The sequence below is a fragment of the Acomys minous genome (assembly GCF_964271855.1).
Source record: "Acomys minous genome assembly, chromosome: 15".
NCBI lineage: Eukaryota > Metazoa > Chordata > Mammalia > Rodentia > Muridae > Acomys > Acomys minous.
The window spans coordinates 72,922,417-72,934,982 of NC_140497.1; the positions used below are offsets into that span (position 1 = coordinate 72,922,417).

Below are 12,566 nucleotides of genomic sequence, written 5' to 3' on the forward strand. Positions count from 1 at the left end.
ACACACAGAGACACACAGGGGGCAGAGGAATTAAAGGCATCATATTATATTCTACATTCTAAAGGCTCCACCTTCCACCAGGATTATTGACTGGGAACTTTCTATGCCTTTAACACAGGAGGCTTTGGATCTCATTTATCCAAACTAAGGTTGAGAGATAATGATCAAATTTCCCAAATAGGCCTGTCTCAATTGCCATGATTGTTCTTTTCTGCTTTAATAAAGTAGTAAGTAATGTAGGTAATGTGAAGCAATCCAATATTAACTCAGTAGTTTTCCTATTGCTCTGACCCACTATACAAGGAAATAACTTCGAAATGAGCAAGTACTTCCTGGGTTTGGATAAAGTTTGCAAGTCCTTCTGCATCCATAAAACCAACCTGTTTGCTCAAAACCTTTGTTGTTGTTGTTGTTTTGTTTTTAAAGTTTTAAAGACATTTAATTATACTTCTTCTCTGTCTTACAGGGATGTCCAAATCTTGTCTTAAAACATTTAAAGCTTCTTAATTGCCTCATTGTGTTGTACAAATAATACTAATGTAGAACAGAAATTGGTAGGTAAGCACTGTTTAGTGTCACAATTTCTTTTTTTTAAATATTTGATTAATTTATTCATATTATATCTCAATTGTTATCCCATCCCTTGTATCCTCCCATTCCTCCCTCCTTCCTGCTTTCCTCCTATTCCCCTCCCCTAGGACTGTGACTGAAAGGGATCTTCTCCCCCTGCATATGCTCATAGGGTATCAAGTCTCTTCTTGGTAGCATGCTATGTTTTCTCTGAGTGCCACCAGGCCTTCCCCATCCAGGGGACGTGGTCAAATATGTGGCACCAGAGTTCGTGTGAAAGTCAGTCCCCACTCTCCACTCAACTGTGGAGATTGTCCTGTCCATTGACTATATCTAGGTAGGGGTTTGAAGTTTACTGCATGTATTGTCCTTGGCTGGTGCCATAGTTTGAGCAGGACCCCTGGGCCCAGATCTGCCAGTCATAATGTTCTTCTTGTAGGTTTCTAGGACCCTCTGGATCCTTCTATTTCCCCATTCTCCCATGCTTCTCCCACCTAGAGTCCTAATAGGATGTCCTCCCCTCTGTCCCACTTTCCTGGTAAGTGAAGACTTTCATGAGACATGCCCCTTGGGCTAGTGTCCAGATATAAGTGAGTATATACCATGTGAATATTTCTGCTTCTGGGTTAACTCACTCATTATGATCATTTCTTGTTCAATCCATTTGTCTACAAATTTTGGGAATTCCTTGTTTTTAATAGCTGAGTAGTATTCCATAGTGTATATGTACCATTGTTTCTTTATCCATTCTTCTACTGAGGGACACTTAGGCTATTTCCAGGTTCTGGATATTATGAATAAGGCCACTATGAACATGGTTAAGCATATGCCCTTTAGAGAATTTATTTATTTGTTTTATGTATATGAGTGCTCTAACTAGTATCACAATTTCTTACACAAAGATGTGTTCCTTTTTTCTCTTTTATGAGGTGACATTTTGGCCAATTTAAGAGTTGACAATGAAGCCAATTAAGACTGTTAATGTTCACTGTAATTTTATTCTTTAACGGTCCCATTCTTTGGTGATAGAATTTTTCTTAGCTTAGATAATAAACAAAGGGTCAACTCTAGATTTGAATGATTCAGCGCTGTACATTTTATGTGATGCGGTAGGATACTGGGAACGCCCTACATCACAATTGTCCCCACTAAACTTACAGGTGAGTTATCTTATTCAGACGAATATGTAGATCATACACAAACTGAATATCAATATATTGAATAAGCTAAATTAAAAAAAACATTCTCTTTTGGGTGAAATCCCTTATCTACAACCCAGTGTTGTTCAACGGCCAGTTTCGAACAGTCAACAAATCACTGGGCACAGAAGGGATGAGGGTGGCCCTTGAGACAAAGACTGGCGTGTAAGTGTGTATTAAGGAGGTGTAGGGAAAGCCAGCAGGCAAGTGAACGGAAGTAATGTAGAGATGAGGAGACCACTTGCAAATGTCACAGTTAGGCCAGCTGCCCGCCTCCCATGGCCATCATCTGAGGCCATCCTGTAGCACTTTGTGTCAGGGGATGATATAAGTGAGGTTCTTCCACACCCAGACAAGGCATCCTGTATTCAGTAATCCCAGCGAAATACATGGGGTAGAACAAAGAGGGTTCTATACTCTGCCTCTTGTAGTAAACCACCAGACCAGAGAATGCAACTTATAAGCAATAAATGCAATCTCGTAGGGGTCAGTGTTCAAGGCAAGAGTCATGGGCCTACTTTGATTAGTATTAGATGGTTCTTGACCTTCCTATTGCTGTGAGCCTTTAATATAGTTCCTCATGTTGTGGTGACCTCCAACCATAAAGTTATTTTCATTGCTATTTCACAACTGTGACTTTGCTACTGTTATAAATCATAATGTAAATATCTGTGTTTTCGGATATTCTTAGGGGAGCTCTGTGAAAGGATCATTCGGTCTCCCAAAGGAACCGTGACCCGCAGATTGAGAGCCACTGCTCTAGACAGTGCAAACACAATTTTCCCATTTTGTAACTGAATTGATCTGGATATCTGTATTTACTGCATGGTCCCTGTAACAAGATCAGCATTGTACTGGCACAAAGACGGGTATGTAAACCAGGAGAATAGAAGAGAAGTCCCAGAAATAGCCCACACAGCAGCAGTCACCTAATTCTTGCAAAAAGTGCTGACCATGGGTGGGAGAAAAGACAACATATCTAACAAACGATGCTTGGAAAACCGGATGTCCATATACTGAAGGATAAGCCTACACATGTATCTCAGCTCTCTGTCAGAAAAGAAAAACCTCAAACTATGGCACCAGCCAAGGACAATACATGCAGTAAACTTCAAACCCCTACCCAGATGAACAGGACATTCTCCACAGTTGAGTGGAGAGTCTGACTTTTACATGAACTCTGGTGCCCCATATTTGACCATGTCCCCTGGATGGGGAGGCCTGCTGGCACTCAGAGGAAGGATAACAGGCTACCAAGAAGAGACTTTGATACCCTATGAGCATATACAGGGGGAGGAGGTCCCCCTCAGTCACAGTCATAGGGGAGGGGAGTAAGGGGAAAATGGGAGGGAGGGAGGGAGGAATGGGAGGATACAAGGGATGGGATAACAATTGAGATGTAATATGAATAAATTAATACAATATATTTTAAAGTGTTTGGAAATTAATCTTCAATTTTTGTAAGTCGGAAAAATAAAAATAACTTTGTTGGTTAAAAAAAAGAAGAAGAAAAAAGAAAAACCAATTCAAGATGGAACAAATATCTTAATATGCAAACCAAAAGGAGGATTAGTGGATAGTCAAGTCCCAGACCCCATTTAAAGCAGGGGATGGTGATTTGTTTCAGTTCTTGGTATAATTTGGGTGAAAATTCATAATGCATATTTGGCAAAGACCCCAGCCCACAGTAGCTTTCTTCCTGATTTTTCATTCTCTGAGCAGAGGTGTTTTTTTTTTTCCACCACAACAGCAATTTATAAATCTTTTATACATTACAATTAAATGCTATATCTAAAGTTTCAATGCCAAGATTCTCTTCTAAGTTTTCTTCCTGGTGCTCCTTTGGGTGTAATTGCTTTCTATAAGCCAGACCATGCAACTTTGTTCTTGACAGGATTTTTACAGAACAAGCTCTCTAATATCTGGGACTTTCAATAATAAGTTCTCCTCAGTCGGGTCAGCAGCTCTGAAGCAAACAGACCATGGTTCTTACAGCCACACCTTGACCTCCGGAGAAATATTTCCTGTTAGCTTTGCGGCAGATTTGGCCTGAATTGTCTTTTTTTTTTTTCCCCTGGCTTTAACTTTTGTTTCTCATTGCAAACTCACTCGGCTTCAAGGGACCACAAACTCTTGAAGTGCAATGCATCTTCTAGACGTGTCTAGGACAGGTCTTCTTTTTCAAAGCGTCCTAAGGTCACACGCGGAGTGAAAAGCTAGGACCTGAAACAAAGTTCCTGTTCCAAGTCGCCTTCCCTGTAACCATGGAGACCAAGGGACTAGCCCTGGGCCTTGGGGACAGAGGGGCGTGCAGCCTGCAGTGAATGGCGGAGGCCTTCCTTGTTCTCCCAGTGGCGACAGCGCGCAGGCCAGAGCCAAGTCACCCGCCACCCCGCGGCCACCAGCAGCGCCTCCGCGTCCTCCGGGCTCCGCCCTGCCCCGTGCCCGGGAACCCTGCTGAGCCCCCCCCCCCCACCTCGGCGAGCCTCAGAGCTGACCGTGGGGACCCTCGGAGGACAGCGACAAGCCATGGCGACTCGGGTCCGCGGCTTCTTGCTGCTCCGGGGCTGCCTGGGCCGTGGGCCTGTGCGGGCCCCGGGAGTAGCCGAGCTCGCGTGGCGACGCTTCGGGAGCAGCGGCTTAGGGTAGGAGCTGCGGGATGGGGCCGCGCGTGGGGCGGAGCGCGCGTGGCGGCGGCGGGGCCTGCGGAGGCCCTAGGGGCCTGGCCGTGGAGAGCTTGCGCGCGTGGGGCCGGGACTCGGAGTCGTGGTGCAGCCAGGTGGTCAGGGAAAGGGCCGTGGGCGTGGGCAGCTCGCTTGGACGCTGGCTTTGTTCGGGTTGTTCTTGTGCCAGCAAGAGTAGGCGTTGTGTGGACAGTCAACGAGCGGTTCAGTTTCTGTATTCCTCTGTCACCCGCGTTGCTGAAGTCCTTCCCACTTCTAAATGTCTTAGTGGTTTCATGTGAACGTCTATGCTGGCCACTCAGCCTTTCTCTGTATGGCACCCGTCTACTTTCCTGGAGTTGTTAGTCCTTTACTTTGCTTGGTCCCCTGGGTTTGGTTGGTAGCTAGGACAATGAAAAGACACGCTGGTGCCCAGGAACACCCTGCCTTATCTTCCCGTGTTCGTTGGAGAATCCAACCCATGGGATAGCAGTTCATAGCATCCTACCCACGGCCAGTGAATTCAGAAAAAAAAAAAACCCTCATTTTGTAAATTTTCAGGGCTTTCGGTAACGTTACATTTACAGCTTGCTTAGATGGCCGGAGACTCGCCTGTCCTGTTATAGTCACTTTGTGTCCGCAAGGAAAGTAAGCGATGATGTGCTGCCCGTACATGCTGTTTATTTAATTTAAATAAACTCTCCCATCATACAAATTTAGATCTTAGTATTGAGTCGCTGGACTGTAAAACATTTCCTGTAGTTTTACCTCCGGAGATGGCTTATAGTGACTAGATCACAGAAGCATATGAGAAAAATGAGAATGGTTCAGAATTCTAGTGCCGTACACCGTAGTAGTGTTGGGATTTGCTGTTTCGCTTGACATTGCCCGAATGCTCTGCTCCCATGGAAGAACAGATTCGGTAGGATTCTATTCACATTTACAACATTGAAAGGATTATCTACTAAAGGCGCCCTACTTAAATCACCATGCTTGGAATTTCAAGTTTTTAGTGCGGTGCCTCTCCAGTGAGGATAATCTTCTTGTGGGTGTGCAAGCTGACTAACACGCCTTCATCAATTCAGTGTCTCCATCTCCCCATTTGCTCCGTGTCCACTGCCTACTAAATGAGTCACTATCGATAGGGGCAACCCCAATATTTGGCTGTAGCCACGTGCTTCATCCGCACAAGCACATAGGCATCCACTGATGGGCATTTCTCATCTTGTAACTTGTAATTTGGTCTGGTGGTAGGCCCTGGGTTTGAACTCTGATATCACATACACAGAGAGTACATTTAGTGGCCTCGGTATAGTTATTTTATAATCAAAAGCAGACAATACAGTGGGTTTTAGAAGGCTATTTTTTAAAAATTTTATTAATTTATTCATATTACATCTCAATGGTTATCCCATCCCTTGTCCCCTCCCATTCCTCCCTCCCTCCCATTTTCACCTTACTCCCCTCCCCTATGACTGTGACTGAGGGAGACTTCCTCCTCCTGTATATGCTCATAGGGTATCAAGTCTCTTCTTAGTAGCCTGCTATCCTTCCTCTGAGTGCCACCAGGTGGGCTGGAGAAATGGCTCAACCATTAAAGGCTAGGCTCGCAACTAAAAATAGAAGGCTATTTTTAAAAATATGATGATAAAAGACACTACTTTGTGCCAGCCCACTTTCCATTCTGTTTGATGAAGATTACAATTCCATGAAAAGAAATGCTATTTGTAATGATTTTTATTTTTAAGGCAGTACTATACTAATCAAGTTGGGACAAGGTGGTAATTTTTGACATCTCTTTTTGCACCCAATGCCATATCTGAAGGTGCAGCTGGCTGTAAGGAGGAGAAACACCCGCAGACAGGTGTATCTCGGGTGGGGAGGAATTTGGACAGTGTGTTGGTGTTTATTGGTGTCTCTTTTCTCTTCTAGGACCAGCAGAGAGAAGAGACTCCATCTTCCAGAGGTCGCCACTGTCTGCCTCCCCACTCAGTCATCTTTTTTACTGACACCTTATTTGTCTGGTCCCTCATAGTGATTGTCACACTTAACATCATTCCTATTGACATGAAATTTGAATCATAGCATATTTTGATCGGAAATTATCCTTGATTATATACACTCCACGATGATATTAAATATTTTAAATCAAAAAATGCATCACACTTTTGAGACATTTTAGCTTTAAATGGAAAAAAAGTCTTGAATTTTTTATATTTGTCTAAGTAGAAACTCATAATAGAACACACTAGGTGTTCTTTACACAGGTGATTATTTTAGTAAGTTGAATTTTAAGATATACTATTTGGTAGAATTTGGAAGCTATAAAATTTAATAATATTTTTTCCATTTATCTTGCAATATTTCCCCCTTTAAAATTCATCATTAATCTGTTTATTCATGAAAAGTTGCAGCTTAATAATTGAGAGAAACTAATGTCAGTACATAATTTCTAATTCTGTCTTTCTAATTTTTGAAGCTTCTTTTGTTCTGAAATGAACTACTTACATGGTCAAAAGGTTAAAAAAAAACATTCTTGGTGCTTCAATTATTCCCCCCTTCAGGTACGGTGTGATGAGGACTTTTCACGTCAGAATGGCCTTGGTTTAAAACGTTGCGTGAATCTGGGGCCAGTGCTTCTCACCACGGGGAGCTTAGCAGCTTCCTAGCCCTTTGGGGCAGGAATTTCACAAACCTTGCACACTGTCTAACACCAGGTTCAAAGCAGATTTGCAGATAGCCCACAACAGCTCTGCAGGGCTTGTTTAGATCACTCCTTGCCACTCACTCCTTTGCAGCAGCAGCTCAGGGGCAGCCCACGTATTTACTCCAGGCTTGTGCTGCTGCTCAGAGGTCCCTCAAGCCATGGACGTCACAGTGACTCTCCTGAGTCCTCAGAGTCTCTCTTTTAACATTCTCGGGATTGCCTTTCCACATCTAGTTGTCATTTGCTTTGAAAACCTTTTATCCTCCCTGAAGCTTAAAGGACCCAGACTCTAATTTGGATTGTTATAAAAGCTGATTTTATATAGATTGATTTCAGTCTAGAGAGAGCTAAAGGCTACCAAAGCAGTTTCTCAAAATCATACTGTTTTGTTGGCAAAGATGATCACATGATTTTTGTTTCTTTCTCCTCCTCCTCCTCTTCCTCCTCCTCCTCCTCTTCCTCCTCCTCCTCCTCTTCCTCCTCCTCCTTCTTCTTTGAGACAGGGTTTCTCTGTGTAGCCTCGGCTGTCCTGAACTCACTTTGCAGACCAGGTTGGCCTCGAACTCACAGCAATCTACCTGCCTCTGCCTCCCGAGTGCTAGAATTAAAGCTGTGCGCCACCACGCCCGCCTTTGTTTCTTGTTGAACTTAGTTATCTGGCAACAGTTTTGTTTTCTAAGCAGGTATGCTATACATTTGAAAACTAAGACTAAATGTTTCACCATTTGGTGTCTCCTATTTGAATTTTATCTTTTCAACTGTGTCTCAGCTGTACAGAGATAGTGCACTAATGTAACATTTTCAAGATAAAAATTTCAGATTAACAGTGTTAGAACGTGGGCATGCCCCTTTGAAACACGGGCCACTTGTAAGAGGGCAGATCCCACAGCCTAGAGAAACCAGGCCAGACCTCCTGCAATCCTGTGGGACACTTAAGAAGCCTTGCTGTACTGTGCTTTCTTAGCTCCCAATCTGTGGTCCTGCCCAGTGCCTGACTTCTCCATGCTCCTTGCCAAGTAAGCTACCCCAGAGCAAACCATGTGGTCTTGGGATTCCTGACACCACGAAAGGATATAAGAGCTGAATACTGGGTGATTCCTCTGACGGCTCCTTGTATGTCCCCTCCCATCATCCTGTCCAGCAGGGCTCTCTCCCTGGCTTTTTTATTCTTGTTAATGATTCTCATTTCCAGGTTGTAAAGGAAAGCCTCTTCTCCCCTTAAAGGTCCCGGGTGTGTGTGTGTGTGTGTGTGTGTGTGTGTGTGTGTGTGTGTGTATACACTTTTTTCTGGTCTTAAGGATTGAACACAAGGCCTTAGAGATGCTATGCAAGTTCAGTAACCAGAGAGCTATACTCTCAGATTACAAAATATAATTATTTCTCTGAGACACATCTCACTATGTCACCCTGGCTGGCCTGAAGCTCTCTCTATAAGCCGCCCTCAAACTCACAGAGATCCGACTGCCTCTGTCTCCTGAATATTCTAGTTTATATCTGGTCAAAATATTCATTCTTTTTTTAAAAGAGTTAATTATTTATTATTATGTACACAATGCTCTGCCTGCATGTAAACCTGCAGGCCAGAAGATGGTTGTGAGCCACCATGTGGTTTCTGGGAATTGAACTCATGACCTATGGAAGAACAGTCAGTGCTCTTAACAGCTGAGCCATCTCTCCAGCCCCCAAAATATTCATCCTTAAACTTTGACCATAACCAGGTTTATTCCTAGTTTCTCAGATTACCTTAATGGGGAATATCTTCCTATAGGATCCTATAGATAGAATCAAGGGAACCTATAAACCTACCTGGAAAGGAGATCACTAGCATCTGATCCATTCAGCATCCTCCCCTTGTAAATGTTGACAACGAATCACACTAATATGATCATCAGTCAGCACTTGTGAGGTCACAAATACCTAGAAATATTTTAATATTATGATTGATTAAGACACCACAAAACATCATCTATACTCATCACTTTGCTATTGTTAGTCTTACCTTTTACGCCATCTCAATAAAATTGGCTTCCTTTGTAACTCTGTGTATTCATATTGGAGGCAAGTTCTCTGAGAATGTGTTCAAGGACATCTGTAAGTGAAGCAGGCATTCTCATGGAATCAATTTCTTTTCTGGAAAAGTTGTTATATAACCAGGCTTATTGCTGGCAATTACTAATCCTTTGGTTTTATTTTAGGGTTCTAAATTGGCAAGCTATAAATTGACATTGGAATGACTCATTCATGATAGACCGTGCTTTGCTTTATGTCTTTGTTTATTTACAAATTATGGTTTTTCATAAAATTTCCTCAAGGGTTGAGTGAAATACTTATGATGGGAAATGAAGCACCTATAAAAAGGTTATAAACTTACCTCTCATTACTACTCATCTACTTTAAGAAATATGCCACAGAAGGCTCAGAATTATTGTTATTAGCCTTATTAGACATATTCCATATCTGACTTGGCTTTGGTTCTCTTGGATATTTTTTAACATAACCTTCAACTAACCCATGCTGTGCCTCAGGACACACAAGACACACAAGCTGATTGAGCTGAACTCGTGCAGACCTTGGAGCAGTTTATGTTGATGTTAGGTCTTTTCGTCTTTATGAATCCTAGAGCTGGTCACTGGTGCTCTAGTTAAAGTCATAATTAAACATGAGTTTGAAACAAGGGTTTGGGACTTGTCATTGCACTGTTGGCCTTGACTAAGTTCTGCTGCTTTTGGAGGTATATGTTGATATACAAAAGGTTATCTTTCTTGTTTACTTCTCTGCCCTGGTTTATTATACACTATACAGTGTATTTGATTACAGTAAACATAGTTTAATAAAGTTATATTTTAAAAAGTAAGACAGATAAGCTCTTAGAAGCATGGCCAAATATGGATGATTCTCTTCTCTTTTGGCTCCAGGCTATGCAAATTCACCTCTGTTATTTAAGAGAACTTTGATGTAGAACCATTTTTGTAAAGTAGCCAGGTAACTCTTAATCTTATTGTGTAAGGTCAACAGGGAGCATTCTCATTACCCACACGAGGTAACTCTGTGTCTTTGGAAGCAATTAAGTTTGTCTATCCTCATATGGCTCCCAGCGTGGACCAGGCTTACACTCAACCCTTCTGATTTCAGTTGAGTAATGTTTATTGCACAGTGCTGCTCTATGGCACCTGTAGCTGTCGCCAGTGATTTATTGCTTAGGAATAAAGTTGCATTTAGAGGTTAGCCTAGCAACAGGGAAGAGAGGCTATAGGGAGAGCACCTCCCTGCCTTTCATGGGAGCTGATCAAGACATTCTGTCATTTCAGGAAATGAATCCGAACAAGCGAGCACGGGTGTGCTGGGAGAGCCATGTCTGAGCGGTCAGGATCAGTGTACTTTTGATATGAACTAGTGACCATAGATGTGTTGACCAAATTGGCAGATTTCTGAGAATTAAAAAGGATTTTTAAATGATGAAAATTACACATTTAGAATGTTTGTTGTCTTAGGAACATATTACAGAACCTGTGAAATAGTGTCTTCAGAATATACTTAGCAATAGTTTAAGACAGTTTGTACCCTAATAAACTAAAACAATAATTTCTTATAAATTTTCAGAATGTTAAATTTTAGTAAGACTGAGTAATTACTCTTAGTATTTATGACAAGTTTGAACCACGTTCTTAATCATGCCTTTTAAATGGTGATACTTAAATTCTTCTGGGCAAAGTTGAACATGTGCTTAATCTTAAAAGAAATTTTTCTGCAATGTTCTTACAAGTTTCAACTTTAAAAGTTTTCTTTTGCCAAATAGTGATAATTTTAGTTTTAAAATAATTTTATCTACAGATGTTAAGCTTAGAAAAAACTCTACGTGGAACACTCTCAATCTTACTTTATTTTGTATTGAAATATAAAGATACTTTTGTTTACATAAACTCACAGGTGACATCTGTCTCCCTTTGAAGTATCTTTGCACCACAATACATGAGATAAAGTCATTATGAAAGAAGGTGGGAGGAACTGGGAGGAGTACAGGGAGGAGACATTTATTCAGATTATATTGTATGAGAAAAGAATCTATGTTTAATAAAAGGGAAAAAAGAAAACAAAAGATAAGGCCATCACATAAGTTGTTTGATTTTTAGGACAACTCTATCATATTTAGATGTAGTAAAATTGTCTTCTCGGCTGCATTTTTATATATTACAAAGTATAATCTACAAGAAAACTTTGAGCTCAGTCATTCGATTTTTTTTTTCCTCATGAACTGGAGCATTTAGATAGAGATTATAGAAGTCTCTGTTTGTCCTTAGTTTTACTTTGCATGACTTCAGTTACCTGAAAATGTTCAATGAAAAGTTCCAGAAGTAAGCATGTTTTAAAAAGCATGCAGTCCTAAGTAGCATGACGCAATACTGAATCATCTTTTATTACTCCATCCTAAATGGGAACTGTTGTTCAGTCAGAGTGCTCCTTGTGTGACTTACGCATCATTCGTTTAGAAGCTGTCTTGGTTGTAAGTTGTACGAAGATAGTGCTTATTTTCACATACACAGGGCATGTGAAACTCTGTGGTTTCAGAATCTGGAAAGCGGGGCTGCTGTACAGTGGCACACATTTACTGAAGTTGTTGTTAACAAAGTAAAGCAATAGGAATTGATCTTTAACACTCCCATAAGGTAGAAGTCTGATACCAAGTTACAGCGGTGCACTGCTTTCTCTCCCAGGTCCTGAATTTTACCTGTGGTCCTTGGAGTTCTTTAAGTTGTGTTTGCACACCCCAGTCTTTGCCCAGTGTTTCACACTGTAGCCTGTGTGTCTATTGAAAGGACGACAGTCATATTGGAATAAGGCTCTTCTCTGTGACGAGATGTTACACTTGAGACACACAGGCAAAGCTTGGTTTCCAAATATGGTCACATTCACAGGGACTGGAATTTTAGAGTTAACATATACTTTTGGAAGGAACAGATTTATGAACAATATAACTTAAAAGTTACTTGCACAGTGGGTTATTATTTAATTGTCTTCGTTCTTTGCTTTATGAAGGATAAGTTTCTGTTTATAACCTTTTCATTCATTGATTGCAAGTTGCCTAAAACTTGAAGACTGCAAGCGCCTCCTCTTTTTGATTCACTTGTTGATTATATTAACAATTTCTATCAGATTTTTAAATGAAATGTAATCATTTTTAGGTATGATAAACTGACTTACAAAATAATTTTTCAAATCCTTATCATTTCTGGAATGATTGTAGGCATCAAATAGTGATTACTCTATGATAATTTTTTTGTATTAGACATAAATTGTATCACTAGTTTTATTTATTTTTATTAATATTTTTAATTTTTACGTATACATTTATATTATTACACCCATATACAATAAGCTACTTATAGCAAGAAGAACTATGAGACAATCAGGAATTATCTAAATGTTACA

General features: G+C 41.0%; 1 protein-coding gene across 4 annotated transcripts in view; it reads left to right on the plus strand.

Annotated features, from left to right (window-relative positions):
* Window positions 1–3,329: 3,329 nt before the first annotated feature.
* Window positions 3,330–12,566, plus strand: part of MTHFD2L (methylenetetrahydrofolate dehydrogenase (NADP+ dependent) 2 like) — a 96,772-nt gene continuing 87,535 nt past the window's right edge. For 3 of the 4 annotated variants that reach the window (XM_084760069.1, XM_084760071.1, XM_084760072.1), the window contains exon 1: window positions 3,331–4,414. In XM_084760069.1, the coding sequence (XP_084616195.1) occupies window positions 4,299–4,414 (116 nt within the window). In that variant the 5' untranslated portion in view covers window positions 3,331–4,298. Of the gene's footprint in view, window positions 4,415–12,566 lie in introns of all 4 variants that reach the window. The other variant, XM_084760070.1, reaches the window with a different exon arrangement.